The 12152-nt window shown below is 47.4% G+C and overlaps 1 protein-coding gene across 2 annotated transcripts in view; it reads right to left on the bottom strand.

Moving 5' to 3' along the window:
• Positions 1 to 272: 272 nt before the first annotated feature.
• Positions 273 to 12152, bottom strand: part of MCF2L2 (MCF.2 cell line derived transforming sequence-like 2) — a 265561-nt gene continuing 253681 nt past the window's right edge. Inside the window, exons 26-28 of one of the 2 annotated variants that reach the window (XM_078453181.2) lie at positions 6150 to 6238; positions 2241 to 5750; positions 273 to 379 (exon numbers count right to left, since the gene is read on the bottom strand). In XM_078453181.2, the coding sequence (XP_078309307.2) occupies positions 5637 to 5750; positions 6150 to 6238 (203 nt within the window). In that variant the 3' untranslated portion in view covers positions 273 to 379; positions 2241 to 5636. The remainder of the gene's footprint in view (positions 380 to 2240; positions 5751 to 6149; positions 6239 to 12152) is intronic. The other variant, XM_078453182.2, reaches the window with a different exon arrangement.

The following is a 12152-nucleotide window of genomic DNA, read 5'->3' as shown; positions in this document are numbered from 1 at the left end:
GGGAAATCATGCAGTGTTTTTTGTTTTCTGCTTTTAAGTAGGCATCATGGCCAATGTAGGGCTTGAACTCATGAAGCTGAGATCAAGAGTCACATGCTCTACCAAATGAGCCAGTGAGGCACCCTGAGAAGTCATGAGTTTAACAGAAATGTACAGACTTCCTTCACGAAAGAGTTCTCAGTTCCTTTAATTCACTAACTTGTATCAACCAAATGAGAAATCGAATATGTAGTATTTTAAAAATAGGTTAGAGAAATTTTTTTTCAGGGCACCTGAATGGCTTGGCCAGTTGGGTGGCTGACTCTTGATCTCAGCTCAGGTCTCGATCTCAGGATCATGAGTTCAGGCCCTGCGTTAGGCTCTGTGCTGAGCATGAAACCTACATAAAAAAAAATTTTTTTTGATTGTGAGATTAACTCATTGAACCCTTACACTCTTCCGCCTACTTTGCAAAATATGCTCTGGGAAATGCTGGTTTAAAGGATCTCGAACTTGTCTAATTATTTGATAAGGCACAGCTGGTGTTTAGTGCAGACTCAGACTCCAGCCAGATTTCACAGACTCAGACTGCTTTTAGTGAACTGTTTCAGCCAGGGCACTTTCCTCCAGGGCTATAGCATTCCCACACCTCAGCAACAAGTTGAAATGCATCCCTCTCATGGGCAACAGGCAACACTCACTATAAAGCTATAAATGAATTGAATAACTAGTGGAACGTGGCTGCAAGATTTTATCTGATGGTTTTCAATTCTTTTCCATTGACTCAAATAGAAAGATGACATAAGTTTCACTCATAAAAGAGCCACTTTTTTTCTTGTTTCTCTCAGAGGACACCGATAAGCAGAGCAGCTGTGTGGGGCTTAGGCAAAGAAGCCAGAGTGGAAAGTCACAGCAGGCTACTATGGAGCACCTGGGGGCAGCATCAGCAATGATGTCCGGAACTGAAATGGCTCCTCTGTCGCCCACCTGTGATGCAGGATTTGTGGAGAGGCTCCTCACGTGAGGCCTGGGAGGTCTGGGCATTTTGACCTCTGCCAGCACCAGCGAGGGTGGCTGATTTTGTAGATACAGAAAACGATCGGGGCCCAAAGGATTGGGAGAGCTTTGGGCTGTCTCTGCAGTGGGCTCGTCAACAGTCAAAGTGTTTAAGAGGATCCAGGTGATGCGTTTCCTGACTATTCTAATAGTCAGAATCCAGAAGATTCCTCCATCCAGCCCCAGTACTTACATGTTCTCACGGAGAAACGGATATGGTGATGGGTAAGACAATCGGAGAGACCAAAGTAGAGAAGTGTGCTGAGAAACGTATTCAAGACTGACTGAATAATGTGTTCTATAAAAAGTGTGAAAATATGCCATCATAGATCGTGAAGGACTATACTTTCTTTTGACCTGGTAGACGTGTCCAGTGCTGTTAATGCAGCAAAGGGCTCTGTGTGCTTTAAAAGCTCTCTATTGATTCACAAGCTTGGGCTGGATCTGAAGCAGGTTCCCCACTTTAGGAAGGCATCCCCACAAACTTTCAAGGGGTGCTGAATGCAGTTACAGGCTACGATTGGTTCGACAAGAGCTCAGTTCCCACGGTGCTGGTCTGCAGAACTCCCCTAAGAGACCCCGCGGGGGCTCTGCTCTGCTCTGCCTCCTCTGCAGCTGGAGTCACCTGCGCTTCACAGCTGGCTGGTCTCAACCCTCCTCTCTCCCCACGGATGTTTAAGAAGCAGGAATCAAAAGATAGAAGAGGGAGGCACTCACCTCCAAGAGTGAGTGGGAAGGAGTGAATGGACCAAGGATAAAGCCAGGAATGAGATGAAGAATTCCAGGAATGACAAGTCAGAGGATCTTGTAAGCTGTGGTTGGAACCCTAAGATCAGGAAGAGCACTGACTCCTGATGTCGCTCCCTACTCTCTTGCAGACTGGCTGTGAGGACCAAATGAGGTCCTACCTGTCAAGCACCAGGGACTTTCTGAACCCTGTGGCCCAGTGGCCTCTGTCAATGCATTCTCTCTGCCATGCATCCCTCCTCCGTGCCTCCGTGCCTATGCATGACCAGGATATCCTTCTCCTTCTCCACTTGGAGAAAACGCTTGCTCCAGGAGACCAGCTCAGATGTCAGCCCATCCCTGACTACATCAGGAAGTCAGTGGCAGGGTTCCGTGCCCCATAGTATTTGTCACACTGTGTTGTGATGATCTGTTTCCACATCTGTCTCCCTCAACTGCACTGAGAGTTTCTCACTCACCTTCACACCTCCATGGTCTCTTCTGATGCCAACACCTTCTTGAGGACAGGGGTGCTCAGGAAATAGGTGTTGAGTAGAAAGAACAAACAAATAAATAAATGTTCTTATAGCCAAAATGGAACAATGTAAGTTGGAAAATAATGCAAGTAGAAGGAAATAAGATTTCCTATAGGTTTGGGAAGAACTTTATTTTAGTGTGCAAATAATGAATACTGTAGTCTACAAATTTGAAACACATTCCATCAAGAAAGATACTTTGTCATTAGGAAAGGGGCACAAGAGAGTAGCTCCACAATATAACTTTCTGAAAACTTTCAAAGAACACTCTGCTGGACAATTGTGAAGAGCCTTTCCCTGATAGTCTGTCCCTTAGTCTCTGCCCTTTTTTGGCCATAAAAGTCCAAGGGCTTCTTTATGAACACAGTGAGACACTTATTTTTGTTTTCTTGAATTCTAGAACTATTTTCTTAAGTCACATGGGAGACAGTCCTCAGGTGTTTAAGAAAAAAGTTCCCACTCCATTTTGGAAACAAATCAGGGGACCAAAAACTTAGCTAGATCCCATGTCCAGTGAAAAGTTGAAATCAAATCACCACAACAATTCCCAAACTAACTAAATTCAAAACTAATACTCTAAAAGTAAACAACTCCAGAGCTCAGTGGGTTGCTTATTTGCCATATTTTTCAGCTTTCAGCCATCCTTCTAGTCTCTGCTTTGTGGCCCCAGGGCCACTCACCTCCTTTGCCAGCTTGCTCCCTGTCAGCTTTGGCCAATAGGGCAGACTGATGGGAGGACCAAGGAGGGGAGAGCGACCCCCGTGTGCTGACCTCCTGCCAGCTTCCCCCTGGCAACTGCTCTTCACACTGAGAGCAACAGCTGGTTCCAGTAGCTGCCCTTTGCCATTTTCCCAACACTTCCACAAGCAGCCTCATCACCCCGCCTTCAGAGACTCCAGCACCAGCTGGCAGCACCCTCTATGGAGAGTTCTGCATCCAGCTCTTGGACCAAATTCCAACTCATGGGACACCTGTCCCATGGGGCAGCACCTCCCCCTCAGACTGTGGGCCACCTCCATCCAACCTCTTCCCTTTGCTCCTTCAGCCAGTGGGCTGGTAGCTGCTCCTTATGGCTAACATCTCCATGATCTCACATTACCATGTTTTCTCCTGTTAAAATCTCCAATAACTGGGTAACAATTCCTTATACTAAATTCTCTCTGTTAAAGTAACTGCTGTTGTGTCTTTCTCTTGTTCGGATCCCCTAGACTAATTCTAATAGTAAATAATTCTGAAAATAAATCTGAAAATAAAATAAGTAAAAATACAAAATAGAAAAAAATTTTTAAATGGCAAAGATGTAACTAAAAAGAAATAGAGAATAAGTTACCGAAAATAAATCAAAACTAAATATGTCCAAATCTCTGAAAATAAAAAATTCAGGAAATATAATGCTCAAAAATGCAACAGCTGAAAATAAAATAATTTAAAACCAAATAACTAACATAAATAAATGGATGTAAAAATAACCCCAAATCTAAACTGAAAAAAATAAGTGTGACTATAAGTAACTCTAAAACTAACAAGGGAAAAACCTCTAAAATAACTAAAGCCACTTTGTCTGGAAATAAATAATTTTAAATAATTCTAAAACTTTTAGTGAATTATTAGCAGTCAACAAAAAACTAAAAATAATTTGAAAATTCCAATAACTAAAAAAAAAATAACTATAAAAGTAAATAACTCAAATACTAATAATTGTAAAGATAATTAAAAATAATTCTAGAGCTAATTTGGAAATGTATAACTTAAAATAACTGTATATAAGAAACTGAAAATAACTCAAAAACTAAATAACCCTGAAAACAAAATTATAAACAGATAACTTTAAAGCTATAAAATTAAATAACTAGAAAACTATAAATAAAAGTAAAATTAGACGAAAAATAATAAAAATAAAAATAACTGAAACTAATTTAAAAACTAATAAATCTAAAAACGAACTACCTCCGACGTTAACATTTGTAACCAACCCTCTCTGAAAGGATACAATCCCGTTACAAAGTAACGCAAACACCACAGGAACATTCTTTTGGGGATTTAGGGAGAAGAGCACAGGGCTGCCTCTGTAGTTTCTGCTCTTCCAAGGTTCGCAAAGAAGATTCTCAACGGATCTCCCCACTCCCATCCCAGGAAAAATCTGACGATGTCTGCAGGCATTTTTGATTGTCATAATTTGGGTGAGTGGATGGGAGAGCGGTTTTACTGGCATCTGTGGGTAGAGGCCAGGGATGCTGCCAAACACTTGCACAAGGCAGTCCCCCCTCCCCCCCACCCCGCCCAAAGAATTATCCAGCCCCCAAAGTCTAAATGCCAACGTTGAAAAACCTTGGGCAGGACCCCGCAGGACTGGGCTCCGCTAACCTCTGCAGGAGCGGTAGAGCAGCTCGGGGGGTCGCGGGCGTTTGCACGAAATCCCGGCGCTCGAGTAGGCCAGTGTGGAGCAGCCCCGAAGTTCACGGACGTCTTCAGCTAGTCCCAGCGCACGCGCAGGCGCGTGTGAAGCAGCCCCGAGGTTCGCGGGTGTCCGCACGGAGTCTCGACGCTCGCGCAGGCGCGTGTGAAGCAGCCCCGAGGTTCGCGGGTGTCCACACGGAGTCTCGACGCTCGCGCAGGCGCGTGTGAAGCAGCCCCGAGGTTCGCGGGTGTCTGCACGGAGTCCCGGCGCTCGCGCAGGCGCGTGGGGAGCAGTCCTGAGGTTCGCGGGCGTCTGCACCGAGTCCCGGCGCTCGCGCAGGCGCCTGAACAGCCCGAAGGCTACTGCACCGAGTCCCGGCGCTCGCGCAGGCGCGTGTGGAGCAGCCCCGAGGTTCGCGGGCGTCTGAGCCGAGTCCCCAGGGCTAACGCTGACGCGTGCGAAACAGCTCCCAGGTCCTCAGCGGCCCTCGCCGGGAGGGTGGCCTCCGCGGGCAGGCCGTGGGCCCTTCCTCAGGCTTCTGGAAGGCGGTCCTATCTCACCCCACCCCCACCCCCAGTGGCAGATCCGCAGGGTCCGAGGCGGCCCCTTGGCTGCTTTCCCGCTGGAGGGTGGGCCGGGCCCTCGGCGTCCGCAGCAGGCCGGGCCCGGAATGGAGGCGGCGTGGGGAGGCCCGGCCGAGCGGGGGAGCCGCGGTGTTCTAGAACCAGTGTCAGTTCTCGGGGGAGGGGGTGCGCAGGCATCCTTCCCCCGCCTGCTCTGCTTTCGCCCGGAAACTAGTCGCGTCCCCCGCAGGGCCGAGCAAGGCAGCGGGCACCGCAGCGCTCTCCTTAGTTGTGTTTGTTGGCCTAAAATTCCAAGAAGAAAGTCAGAGGAGCAACGGCTACCAGATTCGCTTACTGTTTGTTCTTTCTCTTTCACACTCAAACGTCCTCATCGCCGCTTTCCTTTTTCCCCTGGACGCTTTCTCCCGTTTCCAGGACAGATTTGGAGGAACACGTTTCATAACTGTCGTCCAACTGGAAGAGTCCGGACAGCTGGAAGGGAGGGGACAGTGGTGAACCCTCAGAGTTAGCAGGGCCGAGGAGTGCCCAAGCCCAAGCCAGGCGCGACCTGTGATTCCCGCCGGCTCCGGCGGGTTGGGGCCCACCCTAGTTCTCCCAAGGGGTCACTGGGGTCCCGGCAGGAGCCCCACATTTATGATCAGAAGCCAGAGCAATGCGAAGGAGATGGGGATGAGGGACATGCCAGGCTGGGAGGGTCTGAGACACTTTGCAGAGCCAGTGACCTCAGCTTCCTGGGTTAGGCCTCGTCCTTATGGGTATGCATCACGAAAAGGGGAGGGACATGGAAGAGGGAGAGAAAGAGGAGGCAGGAGAAGCTGATGAAATCGAATTGAGGGAGAAAATGAAGGAGATAAGAAGGAAATAAATTACACTCAGAGCACTGTTCTCCTTTTCCATATCTTCTGCACCTTCGGGATGGTCAAAGGTTTCCATGGAGGTAAACTCCTTGCTGGAGCAGCCTTGGGGAAAGAAAGGGAAGAATTTGACCTGCTGTGCAGGAGAGGGCCTGGGAGGATTGGTTCTGCTGCCAGTGGCCAGATGTCCTAGGAGGCAGTGCCTGTCCCCAAGAACCTCTTCTCCTCATCTCTAACTCCTGCTCTCCCAGGACCTGGATGGCTTCACCTGGGTGGGAGGTGGAGGTCTGTCCTCTTAAGGTTCTCTTTCCCAGCTCAAATTTGTAACCATGACCCCGAGAAGATCTGTCTATGTGGTGTTCATAGCCCTACTCCTGGTCCTCCAAGAAAACGGTCAGTCTTTTTGTGCTTGACAACCTTCCTGTCCTCCACCCTTCTTCCCTCTCTTCTTTTCCCCCTTTTCTCGCCCCTGATTCCTATTTCTTTGGTAGCCTCTGTCACTGCTCTCCCCATGGGAAATCAGAGGAGTGAGTACATCCTGCCTCTCTCTTCCAATGAGCTGATAAACCGATTAGTCACCACTGTGCACCTGCCATGAGCCTGGGGCTGTTAAGACACTGAGGGGAACAGCAATCTCCACCAAACACTGAACCCTACTCTGTGCCTGCTGGGATGCCAGTTTGTCAAAAGTTAAGCTTCACATGGCCCTCTAAGGGCCTTAGCTCCATTTTACAGATGAGAAACTGGGATGAGAGAGGAATAATCACTTGGCCATGTCCCCTCGGCTGCAAGCACTGCAGCTGGGTTCTACAAGTCTCGCCTTTACCTCTCACTGAGCTTCAACAGAATAATCAATCTTGCAGGAATCGGAGTGCAGGACCAAGTCTCTGTTTGGTGACAACTCAAGGGCAGGGGTTAGGGTATGGCCTTGAAGGGCGTGGACAGGGCATGGGGGGTGAGAGCATTCTGGACACAGGAAATGAGAAGAGGGAGCGGAAGGAGTCTACAGTTGGAGTTAGTGGCACAGTTCTGTCAGCAAGCAGGAAGTGTGCAAGTGGGAGCTCCCTGACCTGCTGCCCAGAGGACCCCCAAGCTGCATTCTGGGGCCCAGGGTTCTCCCCAGGGCAGAAGTTGGGGGGCCGTGCCAGCCAAACTGGGAGCAGCCAGGCAGCCCTTTCCTGGAGGCCTCCAGGAACCCTGCCTGGTGCCGGAGGGTTTTGAGGCAGCTGGACACAGTGCTCTCAGATTGCAGCAAACTTGCTTTAATTTCCAGTCCCCAGAAGTGGTGGGGTGAGGGGTAGAGGGCAGAGGAGAAACTGGCTCCCACCGTCCTCCTCCAGATGTGACTCAGGGACATCTGCAGTAACGCCCAGAGACTCCTCTTTAGGGTGGTCATTCAACACGATCCCCTTATGCCCAGAGCAGGCAGTGAGGACAAGGAATGGCAGTCTTGCTGAAAGGCTGTAAGGGAGGAATGGAGAAGACTTGCCCTTGACCACCTACCATGGGAACAGAAGGGTTGAGTCTCCAGGGGCTGTGGCCTCAGTGTCCCAGACAAAGCCAGGCCGGCAGGGCTGGGGTGGGGTGAAGGGTAGTGGCCAGGGACCCAAGAGCCACCCACTGGGAGGCCAGGGGTGAGGCCGGGCTCTGAGGCCTCTGGCAGCCATGGAGCACTCAGGACCTGGGGCTGGCAGGGCTGGGGGACAATGTGGGAACTGGGAGACCTGACAGCCAGTTCCAGCCACTCCACAGGTAAGTGGCACCTGGGGTAAAGTGATGACCAGTCACTGGTGGCTGCTTTCCTCTCCCTCCTGGGGGCCCTGCCGCAGGGGGACGGGGTCTTCAGCCTGGCGCAGGGCTGGCACAGAGGACCTCTCACACACTTGGCCACACATTGACTGCATTATTTCAGGGTCGTCTGGGCCATTTCCTGTCTCCAGGAAGGATCTGTCTGAGCCTGGAAAGAGAATCGACCCTCCCAGCGCTGACAATATCCAGATACCCCCTCCCTGCTGGGGACTGTCAGCACACAGGGTACCCCAGGTGAGGGTGGAGGACACCCTCAGTTTAGTCCAGAGTTTTCCATACTCCTTAGAGATGCCAACATCGCGTCCACACAGACTACATTTCTAAAAGGAAAACTGTTTGTGGAACAATATTACCCTTACAGGTATGATGTCCTCATCTGATCTATTCTATGCTCTTATTCTATTCTACTTTATTCTACTGTGTTCTATTCTATCCCATTCTATTCTGGGACACAGAGGAGGAGAGGGGCTGTGGAGGTGGTGGGGTCACAACAATCCCCTCACAACAAGACCCTTCGAGGGAGAGTTTCTTCTGACACAGCCCGCAGCTGCTCTGGGTGAGCCCTCACTCGTCTCCCCCTTGGGCCCTGGGGCCCTTGGCAACAGTGACTATACTCTATTCACCCAGCATCCCCCGCGGCTCCTGGAAGGAGCTCAGAATTTTCAGGACCCGCAAGCCTTCCTTTGACTGAAGGAGAACGTCCTTCAGTCAAAGCTGGAAATGTGGGGGCCAAAAGTGCAGCTCACAGGATGAGTTTTGCAAATCTTTGTCATTTGCATATTTAATCCCTTCCTCCTGGATCCACTGGCCATGGGCTCCTAGGGGTCTTAGGTACTATAGCGGTGACAGCACTATGGAGACCCAGAATTTTGGGCTCAGGGTCTGGCAGGTCATATGAGTGAATAAAGGAAAGACCCCCTCTGCCCAGTGGTAGGAGCAGGGGCTTTGAAGTCAGTGAGACCGAGTGCAGTTCTGACTTTGCCACTCACTCACTAGCTGTGTGATCTTGGGTAAGTCACTTAACCTCTCTGAGCATCTTTTCTTGTCTGTAAAAATGGGGATAATAATATCTATCACAGCTTTGATATAAGGATTAGCAGAAAGGTTTATAAAGTAAAATGTCTCGTACATCTTAGGAATTTAATAAATAACACCTGTTATGATTACTGTTAATAGCGATTACAATAATACCAAAGAGAAGGTCTCAGAACAGCTCTTGGTACTCCAAGTATGCTATTACTACTCATGTTTGGGGGAGATTTGTTTGCTATTGTCTTCACCCTCATAAATATCTGGGGGAAGAAACAAATTATAGAGGTAATAAATGGCTTTAAAAGGAAACGCAGAGTACTCACACACACACACACACACACACACACACACACACACACACACGAAAACCCAAACACACACAGGCCCTTGAAAAATACTCAATTTGATATCAGCAAAATTTTAAGTGACAGTTGCATTCTTGAAAAATGAGCAGAATGGCTCTGGTACCAGTCAAGTTCTAGTTATATGTTGAGAAGACACTTTGAGTCTCTGTGGTTCTCCTGGTCCACGTACCAGAATAAGCATAAAGAGTGTTGGCAGAGAGAGAGAGGGATACGAAGAATGGGGAAGGTGGGCTGTAAAAATTCATGCTAGTAAGGACTGGTGTGTATTCTGTTTTCCTCCAGTGGATGATCTTTCTAGCATACATCACATATCCTAACTGGTTTGGGGAATTTAGTTTTAGCACTTAGTGTTTAGACTTCTGATCTTTTATTTTGGTTTAAAAATGGAATGAAATGTATGTATGTATGTATGTATGTATGTATGTATGTATGTATGTATGTATTGGGGGGGAGGGGCAGAGGCAGAGGCGAGAGGGAGGATCCTAAGCAGGCTCCATGGGCAGCGTGGAGCCCAGCATGAAGCCTAACTCAGGGCTTGAACCCACCAATGTGAGATGATGACCAAACTGAAATCAAGCTGGTTGCTTAACCAACTGAGCCACCGAGGCACACCCTAAAAATTGAATGAAATTTATTAACAAGTGAATCTATTGGTGAGTTGAAATTATCCTCTTCAATATACATGTTTTTGGTAAATTACAAATTTGGAAGATAAAATCACGCCTTTCCCCTTTCTGTCCACTGGATGGCACGATGGGACCATTGTAGATCCCACTAGTTCAGAGGCAGCTATTACCCATTGATTTCAAATGGGCAAACTATTTTTATTTTGTTTCAAACTAGATTTTTCCCTATCCCTTACAATTATGCAAGAACTTTTTAAGGGCCACCTCTATCATGTGAACTAAAGTACATCATTTTTACCTGGGGGCACAAAGAAGTAAAGTAATTCATCCAAAGACACAGAGCTGGGTTTGAGCTGTGAGCCCTTAACCATTGCGCTGTGCTGCTAAGCTCCTTCTCTGTCTTCTGGGAGTTAACCCATGGGGTCACTTTATGCCTAAACCATCCCAGTTGCTCTCCACAGCTCACAACAGAAGAGATCTCCAGGTTGTTTCCACAGGTACTAGGCTGGATTAGGATCTTTCTGCTTGGTGGCCCAGAGTGTAAATTATGTAAACATTGAAGTTGGTCTGTATCTGAAGTGCCCATTTCCTTTGCAAATCTGCCTTTGGCCAAGAGGAAGAAAATCACTGCTATGCATTCAATTAATTACTTTCAGGCTGCACACATTCTCAAAGCACCTTATTTTTGTTTTGTTTTGTTTTAAAAGTGTGTTTTCTGTTGTCAGAATCCTTGCCAACTTGTAGGGCAGTCTGAGCTTGTTGTCTTGGGACTTTCAGAGCTGCTAGGAGCTGGGGTCAAAGACACTTCAGAACAAGGAAACCACCCCCAGCTCAGCAATCAGCTGCCATCAGATGTTCTGGGTTGGAACAGGCCCACAGGTGGGTTGTAGGAGGAGCTGATATGTCTAGTTGGGTTTTGTCAAGGCTTATCCATTAAACCAAAAATTTAATAGGAATTTTTCAAGAAGACTGAAATATAAAGACCCCTAATCTGTTTGTGTAGTATGGCTCCAATTTTTTTTAAAATATGCATTTCTATAGACAAAAAGTTTAGAGTAAAATATTTACAGTGGTTATTTCCAGTTATGTGTGATTTGCATTTTGTTTGTACTTTTCTGCATTACATTCTAAATTTTAATATACATATGTATTATTTTTATAATCAGAAAATGAAACTTGTAATATTTACCTTTAAGAAGTGTTTATTTTTGAGAGAGAGAGAGAAAGAGAGAGAGAGAGAGTGAGCATGAGTGGGGGGGGGTTGCCAAAGAGAGGGGGACAGAGGATCTGAAGCAGGCTTTGCACTGACAGCAGTGAGCCTGATGCTGGGTTCAAACTTGTGAACTGTGAGATCATGACCCGAGTCAAAGTCAGATGCTCAACCAACTCTCTCTCTCTCTCTCTCTCTCTCTCTCTCTCTCTCTCTCTCTCTCTCTCTCAAAATAAGTATTTGTTAAAAATTAAAAAAATGGTCAGTTATCTGAAATAACCCACAATCTCACCAGAGAAGACTGTTTGCTATACCTTATTTTCTTTATCATAAGAGTACATGAAAAAATTTTAAATAATAATATAATCAATTATCTAGGCCTAAAAGGAAATTCCCCCAAATCAGCAAACAACCCTTATGTACTACACTAAATGGCTCACAGACATTAAAGCAGTCTCCCCTCCACCCCAAGACCCTGAGGGAACCAGACCCACAGTTATGTCTGCACAGGGGCCTATGGCTAAGGGCTAGCAGACAGACTCTACCTCTGTTACCTTTGTGGCACAATGGTTATTCTCATTTTACATATCTTTCAATGTCCAGGACTCAGAAAATCAGGGATAAAATAGAATTCAGAATTCAAAAATTTCAGTGTGATTCTGGCTAGTAAAATACTGTTGGAGCTTAGCTCCTTTATGTTAGCCAATAACACCAGAAAAAGCAGACTCCTCTATTTTGTGACTGTCTCACCTTGAAATTGCTTAGGTTCTAAGAGGTTCCCACCTCACTGCCTTGCCCTGTCCAGGCCTTACCACTACTAGCATGAGGAGTGCTAGCATTCCACCCCTCAGGCTTGCACTGGAGGAAACAATTGGCCCTAATCATCATTAGGAGATCAGGCTGCCTAACAGAGGCAGAGAGGAATGTGTCTGGTGCTTAGGTGATCCACTGGGACATCCTCCAATACTTCCACACCC

Source organism: Panthera onca, chromosome C2 (assembly GCF_046562875.1).
Source record: "Panthera onca isolate mPanOnc1 chromosome C2, mPanOnc1 haplotype 2, whole genome shotgun sequence".
Taxonomy (NCBI): Eukaryota; Metazoa; Chordata; class Mammalia; order Carnivora; family Felidae; genus Panthera; species Panthera onca.
Note: the sequence above shows the minus strand (reverse complement) of the source record. Positions and strands in the feature narration are given on the sequence as shown.